At 29.3% G+C, this 12,018-nt stretch overlaps 1 protein-coding gene across 1 annotated transcript; it reads right to left on the bottom strand.

The window, feature by feature from the left end:
• Positions 1-9,674: 9,674 nt before the first annotated feature.
• SrpRbeta (signal recognition particle receptor beta) lies at positions 9,675-11,030 on the bottom strand. Its single transcript, XM_065503519.1, has 4 exons — positions 10,872-11,030; positions 10,498-10,804; positions 10,311-10,436; positions 9,675-10,247 (listed from the first exon to the last, which is right to left on the bottom strand). Exons 1-4 carry the CDS (start codon positions 10,975-10,977, stop codon positions 10,052-10,054), a joined length of 735 nt encoding a protein of 244 aa, XP_065359591.1. The 5' UTR covers positions 10,978-11,030; the 3' UTR covers positions 9,675-10,051.
• Positions 11,031-12,018: the final 988 nt, after the last annotated feature.

Below are 12,018 nucleotides of genomic sequence, written 5' to 3' on the forward strand. Positions count from 1 at the left end.
TTGAACAATTTTTGACCCATGTCTGGATTACTATGTCAATAATATAGACAATACGGATATCTAATGATAGATATTTCAAAGACCTTTGCAACGACGTATGTATATAAGTTGGACCTACAATTGGTCAAAATCGGAAAAAATATTTTTTAAACCGAATTTTGACATATAATTTGGTGAAGAGTATATAAGTTTCGGCACAGCCGAATATAGCTCTCTTACTTGTTTTCTTAAAACATTCTCTTATTCGTAATAATAATAATACCTTAAAACATGTTTCAAATATCTGAATCCGCCAAGTCGTTAAAAATATGTAAATTCAATATCTCAAAGATTTTCCAAAAAGTTTGTAATATTGATAAAAACAAGATTTAAAAAAATACTAATAAAAAAATATTAAATAGATAAATGTGATTTTTTTAACAAAATTCAAAGTTTATCATTAAATAAAAAAAATATATCACTTCAAATTTATTCACAAATTATAATAAAAATATTTATTGGAAAGGATCTGTCATTTTACTGTTATCGAACCTCTCAAAAACGTGGATAATGAAGCAGATTTCGTAAAAGTAGTAAAATTTTCAGTAGTGTTTTCTTCAACTGCATACAAATTGTACTAAAATCTTTTTAAATTTTATGAGCTTTCAAATTAAAAAAAGAAATATGTACCTAGCATTTCTCGAAAATATATGTTTCATTCAATGGATAAACAAATATTTTTAGTTAACTTGTGTAATCTTTGTTTATTAAGTTAATATATAGATAGATAGATGTAAGCAAATAATTTAAGTCCAAGAACTTAACATGGCTAGAATTCTCATTCATTTAGAGGATAATGAAACCGCGTTTTCTAGCGTGAAGTATGTATTCTGATTAATTTAAAGCTGGTCAATGGAATCAGACGATCTCTTACAGTATTCAATTAATAAATAATATAACGGCCTCAAATAACCTACTGCGTCTTCTTCTCTATATTCTTCTATGTTTAGCGCCATATGTTTCCCATAATTGAAAAAAATGAAAATATGTATCTTGAAGCCGTCATTTCAATGTTGATCTGATGTGAGGAAAAAAGGAAGAGTTGAATAATCTAAATGTAATTTTTGTGACAATATTAAAAATCGTATATAGCACGTGCTATATTAAAAAAAAACAGACTGCAGCATATTTTTTTTTGTTAAACATCATCATCATCATATGTTAGACCATATGCCTTTGTCTGACATGCGTAAGCCAAGCGAAAACTGATGTTTCTTAAATTTTTTGTGGCATTTAAAGCGTAATGAAAACCTTTTAAAATTCAATACAGTAGCAGTATAATAATTGCAGTACGCCTGAATGATTATTTTCAAAACGTTAAATTTAGAGCAATAATGATGACAATACAACCCAATGCAATGCACAGACATAACGATCGACACCCATCCATATTCGCCATATGAAAAGATCGTAATTTTAGTACAAAACTATAAAATAACAAAAAAAAACTTATGCTGCGGAACATTAATTTAAATCTGAGGACACACACACTCTCAATTTTTATGGAGCCATATCGAATTTCAGCACATTCTACTTGATTATACATACAATACCCTAAATTTTTATATATGTTTGAATGTATTTTTGTTGTTGTTGTACAATAAAACAACAATTTTATGAAAAAATCAACAAAAAAAAATCACCTAAAAGATATGAAAGGATAAGAAAAGAAGATGAACATAAGTAAGGGCTTAAAGCTTAAAATTGGGCTTAAAGACAAAATGAAACTAAAAATATATATATATTTAATATGCTTCACTGCATCGAATTATGAAAAAATAACAGTTGTTTTTTCCCAGTTTTTGTCCATATGAAAATAAAGAAGATTCAAAAAAAAGGATCAAATTAACTTGAAATAAGACACAAAAGGTCAAAAACTTATTTTTAGTCGGAAATCATTATTGAGAATTGATTTACCGTTAATTTATGCTAATTTAACAATTTCATTTTAAATTGAATAAAATGTTCCAAAAAAAAAAACAACAGATACATAGTTATTTGCACAGCCCTCATGGTTGTACATTAAAAATATGTAAACTATAATTAAATTATGTTTAAACATTTGGGAGAAGTAAATTTTATTAGTAACGTTCGTAATTTCAACAGATAGATGTATATATGTACATTAGGGCGGCATGAAATAACCCCCAAAAATAAAATTAAATAACACCCCAAAATTTGGGGACTTATTTCATATGCAATAAAACCACAATTTTGAAAATGAAATAAGACCCCAACGAAATGAAATAATGCCCCAAACAGAAATGAAATCACACCCCATTATTGGTCTTATTTCATATGAAATAGAACCCCAATTTTGAAAATTAAATAAGTCCCCAAACACAGTGAAGGTGATCAAAAGCAATTGGGTCCGATAGTTTAAACACATTTTTGTTGTTTTTCAAACAAAAAAGTTTTAAACTAATAAGACTTTTTGAACTACATATTTTTATTGTTTTATCATAAAATAACACTTTTTGTTTAAAGTACAGCAATTTGTTTAAACTATTATAAAATATTAGGACATTATGACAATATAACTTAATAGCAGACCGTTTGAATCCAACAAATGTGCTTGTAGCTTTCTCAATTTGTGTTGAAATCCCTTTTAAGACTATATCTATATATATCTATTTGAATACGAAATATATTTGGGTTTAATGAGATTTGTTAAAATATTGATTTGTAAATATATTTTGAAATACTGTAATGTTTTGTAATGAAGCGCCACAGGCGAAAAATTGTGTAAAAAATAAAAAATCGCGCGATTTTTAAGCTCATTGCAGAGGTATCGCCTCATAATATTCCTGCCAGATCTTCGCTTTCGTCCTTAAATATATTAAGAACCTTTAACTCCTAATACAATTCTTCTTCGTTCTTGTGCTAAACATAATTGCAAGTAAGCAGTTACCAGCTGTTAGCACACTTACTCTTGCCTTGCAAGTTTTATTCCTGTATTTACTTGTACTATTGAATACCAACTTTTTGACATTCTGAACTAAAAAAAGTCATTCTGAACCCAGTTTCAATTACAAAATTAATTTTTATTCTTTATTCTTTGCACTGCGAAAATATCACGATCTTAACTCTGCGAAATTATCACTTCAACTGATATCACAATTTTTTTTGTGAATGGTAAATACAAGTTGTTAATATATCGGGACATAATTTACAGATTTTTCGTTTTCTTTATAAATTAAAAAATGAAATTATCCCCCAAAATTTATATTGGGGACTTATTTCACATTGATTTTTTTGGGGTATTATTTCATATGAAATAATCCCCCAATTAAAAAAAAGAAATAATACCCCAAAAAATTAAATAACACCCCAAAAATCGTTGTTGTTGTTCTCTGTACTAATTGTTGGGGGGTTATTTCATTTTATTTTTGGGGGATTATTTCGTGGGGGGATATTTCATGCCGCCGTACATTAGAGTGTCCCTTAGAATTAAATTGTTTGAAATGTTGAAACGGTACCCCCTGAAAGCTTTCGTAATGACCTAAAATACTAGACTTCATTTTATATTTTTCTTAAGTTTCATCAAAATCGGCCCAAAAATATATAATATTTCGCTATCTCTCCATGAAAAATTCTAAATATTGAAAATTTTTACCTTTGATCCTCAAGATTTAAGGCTTAGCGTTTAAATTCACCTGAACTATAATATTCTGAATTGGTTTTACTTAAAAATCATAACAGTAAGGAAATCCTACCTCTGAATTGAACAGAATTTTGACGAATTTTATGTATGATTATATTTTTCCAATTAAAACATGTGTGCCAAATTTCATTACTTTGCGATAACTCCTTCTAGTTCTGGCCACTCGTTGTATGAAATCACGACACTGTGCACCGTATGTTTTAAATAAAAATTTCCCTGCAAATATTGTTAAATATTCAGTTTTGTTATAATTTTATCAGTATACATAATAAAGTTCAGAATAGGGTGATTAATCATATTTAAGGAATTTTTTTAAGTTGAAAAAGGAAAGAGTATTTAATATTTTGCTTATTTAATAAACGTTATTTTTGAAATTATGGAATTATGTGGCTCAGTATACATAGGCAAAGGGATCATTAATTATTACGCCTTTCACCTTCTCGTTGTGAAGGAGAAGGATCTCGGAACAGTTTTACTTTGCGTTTTCTAGTCAGTAAAGTATGACGCAATTAATATATTGTCTGTATCCTTTCACTATAAAATGGATTTGAGTCATGCTCGATAGAAACAAACCCGTCAAATGCCACCACAAAAGAAAACATTATTGACGTTTTACAACGATTTTACCATGAGTTTTGCAGAGTGAAATAGTGAAATATACCTATTTTAAAACCAAAACAATTTTGATATTTACTTTTGTTGATATTACTAAAATCAGTTCTTGAAATTACTGTCAACGTGTGCTTTTCAATTTTATAGTGTTTTGATTATTATAGGAAACTAATTATGTGAAATATCTACTGGATTCCTAAAGCTTAATACCCATTATCCTTCATCGCATATTTTCATTTATAATAAAACAATTACTTTTTAATACAATAGGTATTTATTATCCTCTAGGTGCTGCAGTACCTTTCGTAGGTCCAGTTACTTAATCTTAATAAGAATAAATAATCTGAGCACTAGGACAAGTAGATATTACATCAAAGAAATGCCTAATAAACTGTTCAGTTTAGGTACAGAAATGTTGTATATCGGCTCTAACACTCCATTTAATTCACAGAAGGATATTAATAATATGAAAATAATTGGCTGAATAATAAAACGACTGATAACTGGTAAAGAAAATATTAAACCTGGATTAACAATAACATGGGCCGGAGTCCAACAGAAAGCATGTGAAATTCTAATTGTCAAAAACCTAGGTCTGTTATCAATTAGAAAGCTGTATTGTTATTGTATGAATTTCAGACATACATACATATTATCTATATATATAAAAGAGTAACGTTACTGACTGACTGACTGAATGACTGACTGATTCATCATCGCACAGCCCAAACGGCTGAAGCTAGAATCACGAAATTTTAACTGTAGGTTCCTCCCTCCCCAAAACGATCCGTTAAGAAGGGATTTTTGTAAATTCGAACGTTTAGGGGGTAAAAATGGGTAAATTCGGTAACCTTATATCTTCAAAACTAATAAAGATACAAAAAAACTTAAAATAGCATGTTACTCCATTTAAAAAATAAGCTGACAAGTGTTTCGTACTTTTTGGAAATTCGAAACTTTTAGGGGAGGAAACGGGTAAAAACTGTATTTTGGTACTTTTTTTGGCACCCTATGTATCTTTTAAACCAATAAATATAGAAACAAATTTTAAATAGTATTCTTTAACTAACAAAAAATAAAAAATACAAGTTTGGTACTTTTTGGAAATTCGAACCCTTAAGGGATAAAAATTGTGTTTATTTTTGGTACTTTTTCATAAAATATGTTTTTCTATAATTTAAAATTAGGCAAAAATTTAAAATTAGGCACACATGATTCTGAATGAATTTGAATTCACAAAAGGTGACTTTAGTGGTAACTTTCTTTTGCATTTTCTATAATAATGGACCCAGAAATATGAAATTAGACATTTACAATCAGATTCACAAAGGGAGACTTAATAGTACTATTTCTTGCTTCTAATTGGGGTGGCGAAGCGCACCGGGTCAGCTAGTGTATACATAAATACATTTGTAATATGAAAAATTCATTACCGATTCCAGTTAAAACATTGTTCAATCTTATACATATTATGACAAATGATTGTCATTTAGAAAACCTACAGCCGCATATGTATGTAATCAGTCCTTGTTATTATTTTTTATTTGTCGATCAACCTAGTTTCTTTCCTTTATGTTCATATGTCTTTATGTGCGGCTGCAGGTTGTTGTTTTTGAAGCATTTCACTTCTTTTTCAATATTGAAACCTATAATCATAATTTATAAAATGTTTACATTGATGTCTACTACACCATTTACATTGTAAAATATTAAACAGTAATTAGTGAATTCATTTAAAAAATGAGGAAAAAGGATGAAATTTATTTGTCTAAAAATTCAAATTGAAAACATTGTTATTTATATAAGAAAATTGATAATAAGAATTAAGAGAGCTAGAGCTGTGCCGAATCTTATATACCCTTCACCAAATTATAGTTCAAAATAAAAATTTTAAATATTTTTAGGTAAACAAAATTTAATTTTTTTTTCTAAAGCTGTTTTTTCATTTTTTGGAATTAAAATTTCCAGTATTAATTTTTTTTAATAATTTTATTTATTTTAAATAAATAATTATATTTATTTATTTTCAATATTTCGCTATTCTTTGTGTAGCATCATCAGGAAAACAGTTTAACAAATTGATTATAACAAATATAATCTGTCAAAATAAAAATTTTTAAATATTACACAAACAAAAAATACTCAAAAAATATTTAAATCAAAAAATATTCAAACAATATTTAATAGTTTTTGATTTTTTGACCTATGGTTTCTTGAGGAAACTTTCTTAGAATTTTCCGTAGATTACGTTTCTGCTATACGATTTTTTACTTTTTGATCGTCCATAAAATTCGACCCGGCCTAATATACATATATATATATGGCCCTAAGGGCTTGATTCTAAATAAATGAAAATAAATAAATAAAAAAAATAAATAAATAAAATATACATACTTTATGGGGTCGCAAATGAAAAATGTGGAAATTAAAAACGGATTGACAAACTTATTGCTCATGGTGAAGGGTAAGATGTAAAAAAGTATTGAGTATTTGGGTGCCATTTCAATGAACATTTTCTCCCAACTCCTTCATTTATATATTTGTCCCCATCGTTTTGATGGTGGATATGGTGTCTTACGATGAAATTATAGCTCGCTTTCAATTGTGTGCTGACAGTTTATATTGTGCAGACAGACAGACAGACAATACACGCTTACACGAGCTGTGAGTAATAAATAGCAGGAGGTGATATTTTAAGTTTTGTGGATTTTTGTAACGACATCAATGTTTTATGAAATGAAATTTATTTTAACACATCGTTACAAAACCAAGTACAAGGTATAAATCTTGACGCTGTTACACCATAATTATCACGTCATGATCGAGGCGACGAAAGCATTTTTAAAAGCCCTGCAGTCATAATACATAATTGGCTGTCATTTAGCACCTTGTCGCAGCGGCACCTTGTTAAGACAACAACAGCAAACTCAACAGCAAGCACGCTGTCTTTTTCTTGTTGGTTGTTTTGGTCGTTACCGTCTTCACTAGAATTGCTGCCAACAATAACGAAATTGGACCTACAAACATACTACTCTCAAGTATAACTAACTATTAACAGCTAACAATGGTTGGTGATGAGGAAGATGACGATGATGATTATGATTCCCTTGCCTCAGTCGGGCCAGAAGGTGTAAGTAAGTAAGTAACTTCTCACTCTTTGTTGGGGTTTGCTTGTGAATGTAAAAGAAACTTTAAACGATTTTTTGTTCAGAAGTATTTATTTAGCTTTCGCCAGTAATTCAATCAATGCACCGAAAAACATGTGAATATTTATGTTTCTTTGACGAAATCTGTATTGTGCGCCAACAAGCCCCGAAGAGAAAGAAGTGTTAAAAAGTTGGTTGGAAGACAACAACTATCATTATGAACAAAAAGTAAGTGTAAAAGTACAAACGTAATTTTTAAAACATCTTGCCGTCGTTAAATAAAGAATTTGTTTATGTATTCTCCCCGTACTGGTGTTGACTGTAATCATTTTCAATTTGTTCTCATTTTGCCAAAGTATGAATTTCAATTTGAATCCTTTTGTTTCTTACAGGTTTTCCTTTCATGTGCATTTTTTTTAGAGCATGCGTATGTTATTTATTTATTATAGGGCTTGTTTTTTTTTCTTTCTTAAAATGATTTTCTTCAATTAACTGCTGTAGAAATTTTAACACATTTAATATTATGGTTGTTAACATAACACTTCATAATAACGAACTCATTTAGTGAAATTCAAAAAAGATTTTTAAATTCTTACTCGCAAATAACTTTACAAAAACGAAGATGTATTGATTAACATAGATACGAGACATAATTGTCAAAAACCTCCCAGCAGTTCTGGGAGACTAGCCCGAACTAATGATTTTACCTATCAATTTGGGTGACAACATGTGCATGTCCTAATCAGGGTGCCAATTGACCCTTTTTCACTTTAGGTTACTTAGAGACCCTAAAGTGACAATTGACTTCAATACTCACATGTAATGTCAGTATACTTAAGCAACAATAAATTAAACTGTATGAGAATTATATCAATACAATTTGTATAAAACCAGTTTGTGCAAATTACTCACAAAACGTTTAAAGTGACTACACTCTAGATTACTTAGAGATACTTAGGTGGCAATTGTCTTCACGCTAGATTACATGGGACGTATAAAGTGTCGAATTGACTTAACTGTGCTGTAAAGATAAGTCAATAAATTCCTTAATATCTTCTTAATTAATGTCTCTCCATATTCATGAAGTTCGATGTAGATTGATTGATGTTATTTTGGAGAACTGCTTGAGATTTTTCTAACGGAATTTTGATAATGTCGTCGCTATATAAAACCGGCTTTACAAACAAAGTTTAATAATCTAAATCAAAATTGCAATAAAAAACCAATTAACAAAAACTATACATAAAATGAGTGACAATACAATGGAAACTTTCATAATTTCAGCTTTTCTGTTTGAGTCAAACAAATAAATTAAATGTTGATAAAAATTCCAATTAAAAATTGTTGACGGAGAATATTTTCCTGATTTAGAGTCGTCGTGGAATTCAAAAGTATTTATACATTTAATTTTTTTTAGTTAAACGTCAAAAATGGTGTTCTGAAGACAGTCGCTTGTCGACAAAGGTCCCAATTGTAATCAGTTTTAATTCAAAAACCTACCTAACGTAACAACCAACCACTGCATACTTTTAGGATTAGAGAATTGTTTACGGCTGCACTCACTATTGGTGTAGCTACGGCCAACATGGGACTGACATGAAAGAAATATGTAACGACTTGGCAGCACTTACATTTATTTATGAATTTGGGCCGTGGTGGTGTTGCCATTTTCGTTGCCGACCATTTAAAAAATTTTACTTTTTAAAAATGCTTTTTTTCCAAACTTTGTGTTATCTCTTTAAATAATAATTTTATGTAATTTTTTCAATATCTTGTTGTCACAATTATATATATTACTAAACAAATTACAATAAGAATTAAAAAAGTTTAAAGACAATTTTTTCAGTTGGAAAATAATAAATTTGTTGTAATTTTTCCTGGCCAACATCAAATCTGCTTGACAGAGAACAAATTTAATTAATTTTACGAACAATTGAATTTAATAGTTTTTTGTCTAAATTTAAAAAATCAACGTTCGGTAGCCCATTCGAAATGGTAAGGCTAAATTAAATTGGCTTATTTGGAAACTGTAATATTATCCTTAATTCTCAACAATTGGCCAACCTTGTAAAAAATGGCAACAAGTTTGTTGTTGTTTTTTGAATATTTATTTAAACTCACTGAAAAATACTAGTAAAATTTCTGAATTACTACTACAGAACAGAATCACACGTGATTTAAAAAACGGTTAGTGATTTGAAATCACCTGGAAATTAGGTTGTTGGCATATTTTAATTGATAATTCGAGAATACACTCCCTTGCAAAATATAGGCTTATTTATTATAGACATGGATGTAGTTAAAATTATTTGTTTTTATAAAAAAACCTTAAAATTTATTTTTTAACTAAAAAAATTAATGTTTTATAAGGAATAATTGAACATTTTAACATTAAATACTAAATCAGAGCATTAAATTAAACAATATATAAAAAATAATAAAATTACAAAGACAAAAATATTAACTTCCCTAGTTTTCAATGATTTACTTTAAGGGAGCGCTGGTTGTTAAATAGGAAAAATTCTGCTTCTTGCTTATGATTAAGTAAATGAACAAACTGCCATTTGTGTGCTAAATGGTGTGGCTAAACCTACAGTAACTTTTCCATCCAGTCGGTGAGATTGTTGAGGTCGCCATCTTTAGCAGAAGCTTCATAAAACTGAATGTTTTGCTGTAAATGTGACCATTCAAAATCTTTGCCGGGTTTGCCCAAATATACTGGTTTATTAGCATCATCATCACCTACTGATTGCAGTTTACGACTGCGGGTATCACGTATTATATTCCTGTGTAGAAGTGACAAATTTAGTATTATTAAAAATTGTAATTTAAACCAAGCAAGAACTTACATTTCTTTTTCCAAAGATGTCTTAATAACTTGTACGCTTTTGGCGGTAGTTAAGTCTTGCTTATTGCACATTACAACAAATTTGCATGGCAAAGTGGCCGAATCGGTTAGAATAGTGTAAAGAGCACTAGAATTGTAAAGTTTTATATTAATATCATGCATAATAAAATTCCTTTTAAACAACTTACTCTGCCACATCACGTATATCCTTTTGAATGGTAACCGAGTCCAAAACAAATATAATACCCTTGGCTGTTTTCTTATATTGTTCGAAACATTTCTCTCTCACTCGGTAGTGGCCAGGAATGTCCACAAGACGAGCGGATATGTTGCCTACTTTATAGTCAGATACATTTTCCTTAATGGAAGTGAAAGTTTCTGGAAACTTATCATGCAAAACACGCATAAATATTGAACTTTTGCCTGCTTCATTTATGCCAGCCAATACAAAGTCACGCCGCGCTGAAGATCTTTTACGTAAAATAACAAATAAAGCTAAAGGGAAGCACATATATATTAAAAACTAAATATCTTTCGAATTTGTTTCATTTGACCAGCTTACCCACAGCTATAAAGCCCACAATCATAGCCACCAATATTGGCAACATGTTTAGTTCACCCAATTTAATGGGTTCTCCATTTCTTTCTCTTTTCTGCGTTTGTTCCATGGTCTTTAAGACTTTTCGTATTTAGTTTTTCAATTCAATTTTTATTTAAATGCTAACAAAATAATAAATTTGCATCCCAATCGTCAATCGGCCACGCAAGAAACAATGCAAATGTCAAAAAGCAGAAGTGTCAAATTGGAAAAGTGTTGCCAAATTGCTGATTCAATATATAAACAAACATAAAAAGTGATGCCAAGTCTATTGGTAAAAAACCGTTAAATTATAATTGGAATGCCATTCAAAATACTATCTAATAAGGGAGTTTTTTTTAAAAAATGGCAAAATTATCCATCTAAAATGAAATTGATTTTAATATTTTCAAATAGTTCAGTGTCTTTTATGAGCTGGAACATTTTAACACAGATATATAATTTTTATAAGTATATGTACGTAATTTTTGTTTTTAAAATTAATGTACAAAATCGTAAGACTTGTAAAACATCAATTTGTCAATTATGTATTCGTCTTTGAAAGCACTCGATATACAGAACGGGAGAGACTGTTGATTTCGAAGATTGTGTTCCTAGAGAAGGACCCTAAAACTATTTTTTTATTTATTTAAAAAAAAAAAAATTGTTAAGTTTTTGTCATTATAAAATTCAAAATGGTTGTCAAGAGAAAAAAATGATTTATATAGTCTCCATTTATTAGTATTATTGTGCTTCAGCTCAGACAACTTTCACGGGATTCACACAATGACTTTTTTCGTGATTAAAGTCATGATTTTTTGAGTTTGTGGATTAGAGGGGAGAAGTAGAAGCAACTTCAAAAGAGAAAAAAGAAAAACGACGTCGTAAAAATTACATGACAAGGAAGTAGTTTAAGCAGGGGTTCAAATAATAACCAAGTGTTTCGATTTAAGTGAAACGTGCAAGATTTTTGCGTTAGCGTGTCATTGGAGATCATGTGTTTATGCGAGTATTTAAATGTACGGCTCTTCATTTAAATGATTGCATAGAACCAAAGTTCGATGAATTGACAGTTGTTTTCATTGCTGAAACAGTAATTGTTTTATGTATTGCGGAAGGTATTTTAAAAGAT

The sequence above is a fragment of the Calliphora vicina genome, chromosome 3, assembly GCF_958450345.1.
Source record: "Calliphora vicina chromosome 3, idCalVici1.1, whole genome shotgun sequence".
In the NCBI taxonomy this organism is placed as follows: domain Eukaryota; kingdom Metazoa; phylum Arthropoda; class Insecta; order Diptera; family Calliphoridae; genus Calliphora; species Calliphora vicina.

Coding starts and splice junctions, on each gene's coding strand:
- SrpRbeta (XM_065503519.1), bottom strand. CDS start 10,977: ATGGAACAAACGCAGAAAAGAGAAAGAAATGGAGAACCCATTAAATTG. Junction 10,437..10,497: donor GATATACGTGATGTGGCAGA/GTAAGTTGTTTA, acceptor TTACAATTCTAG/TGCTCTTTACACTATTCTAA. Junction 10,248..10,310: donor ACATCTTTGGAAAAAGAAAT/GTAAGTTCTTGC, acceptor ACTTCTACACAG/GAATATAATACGTGATACCC.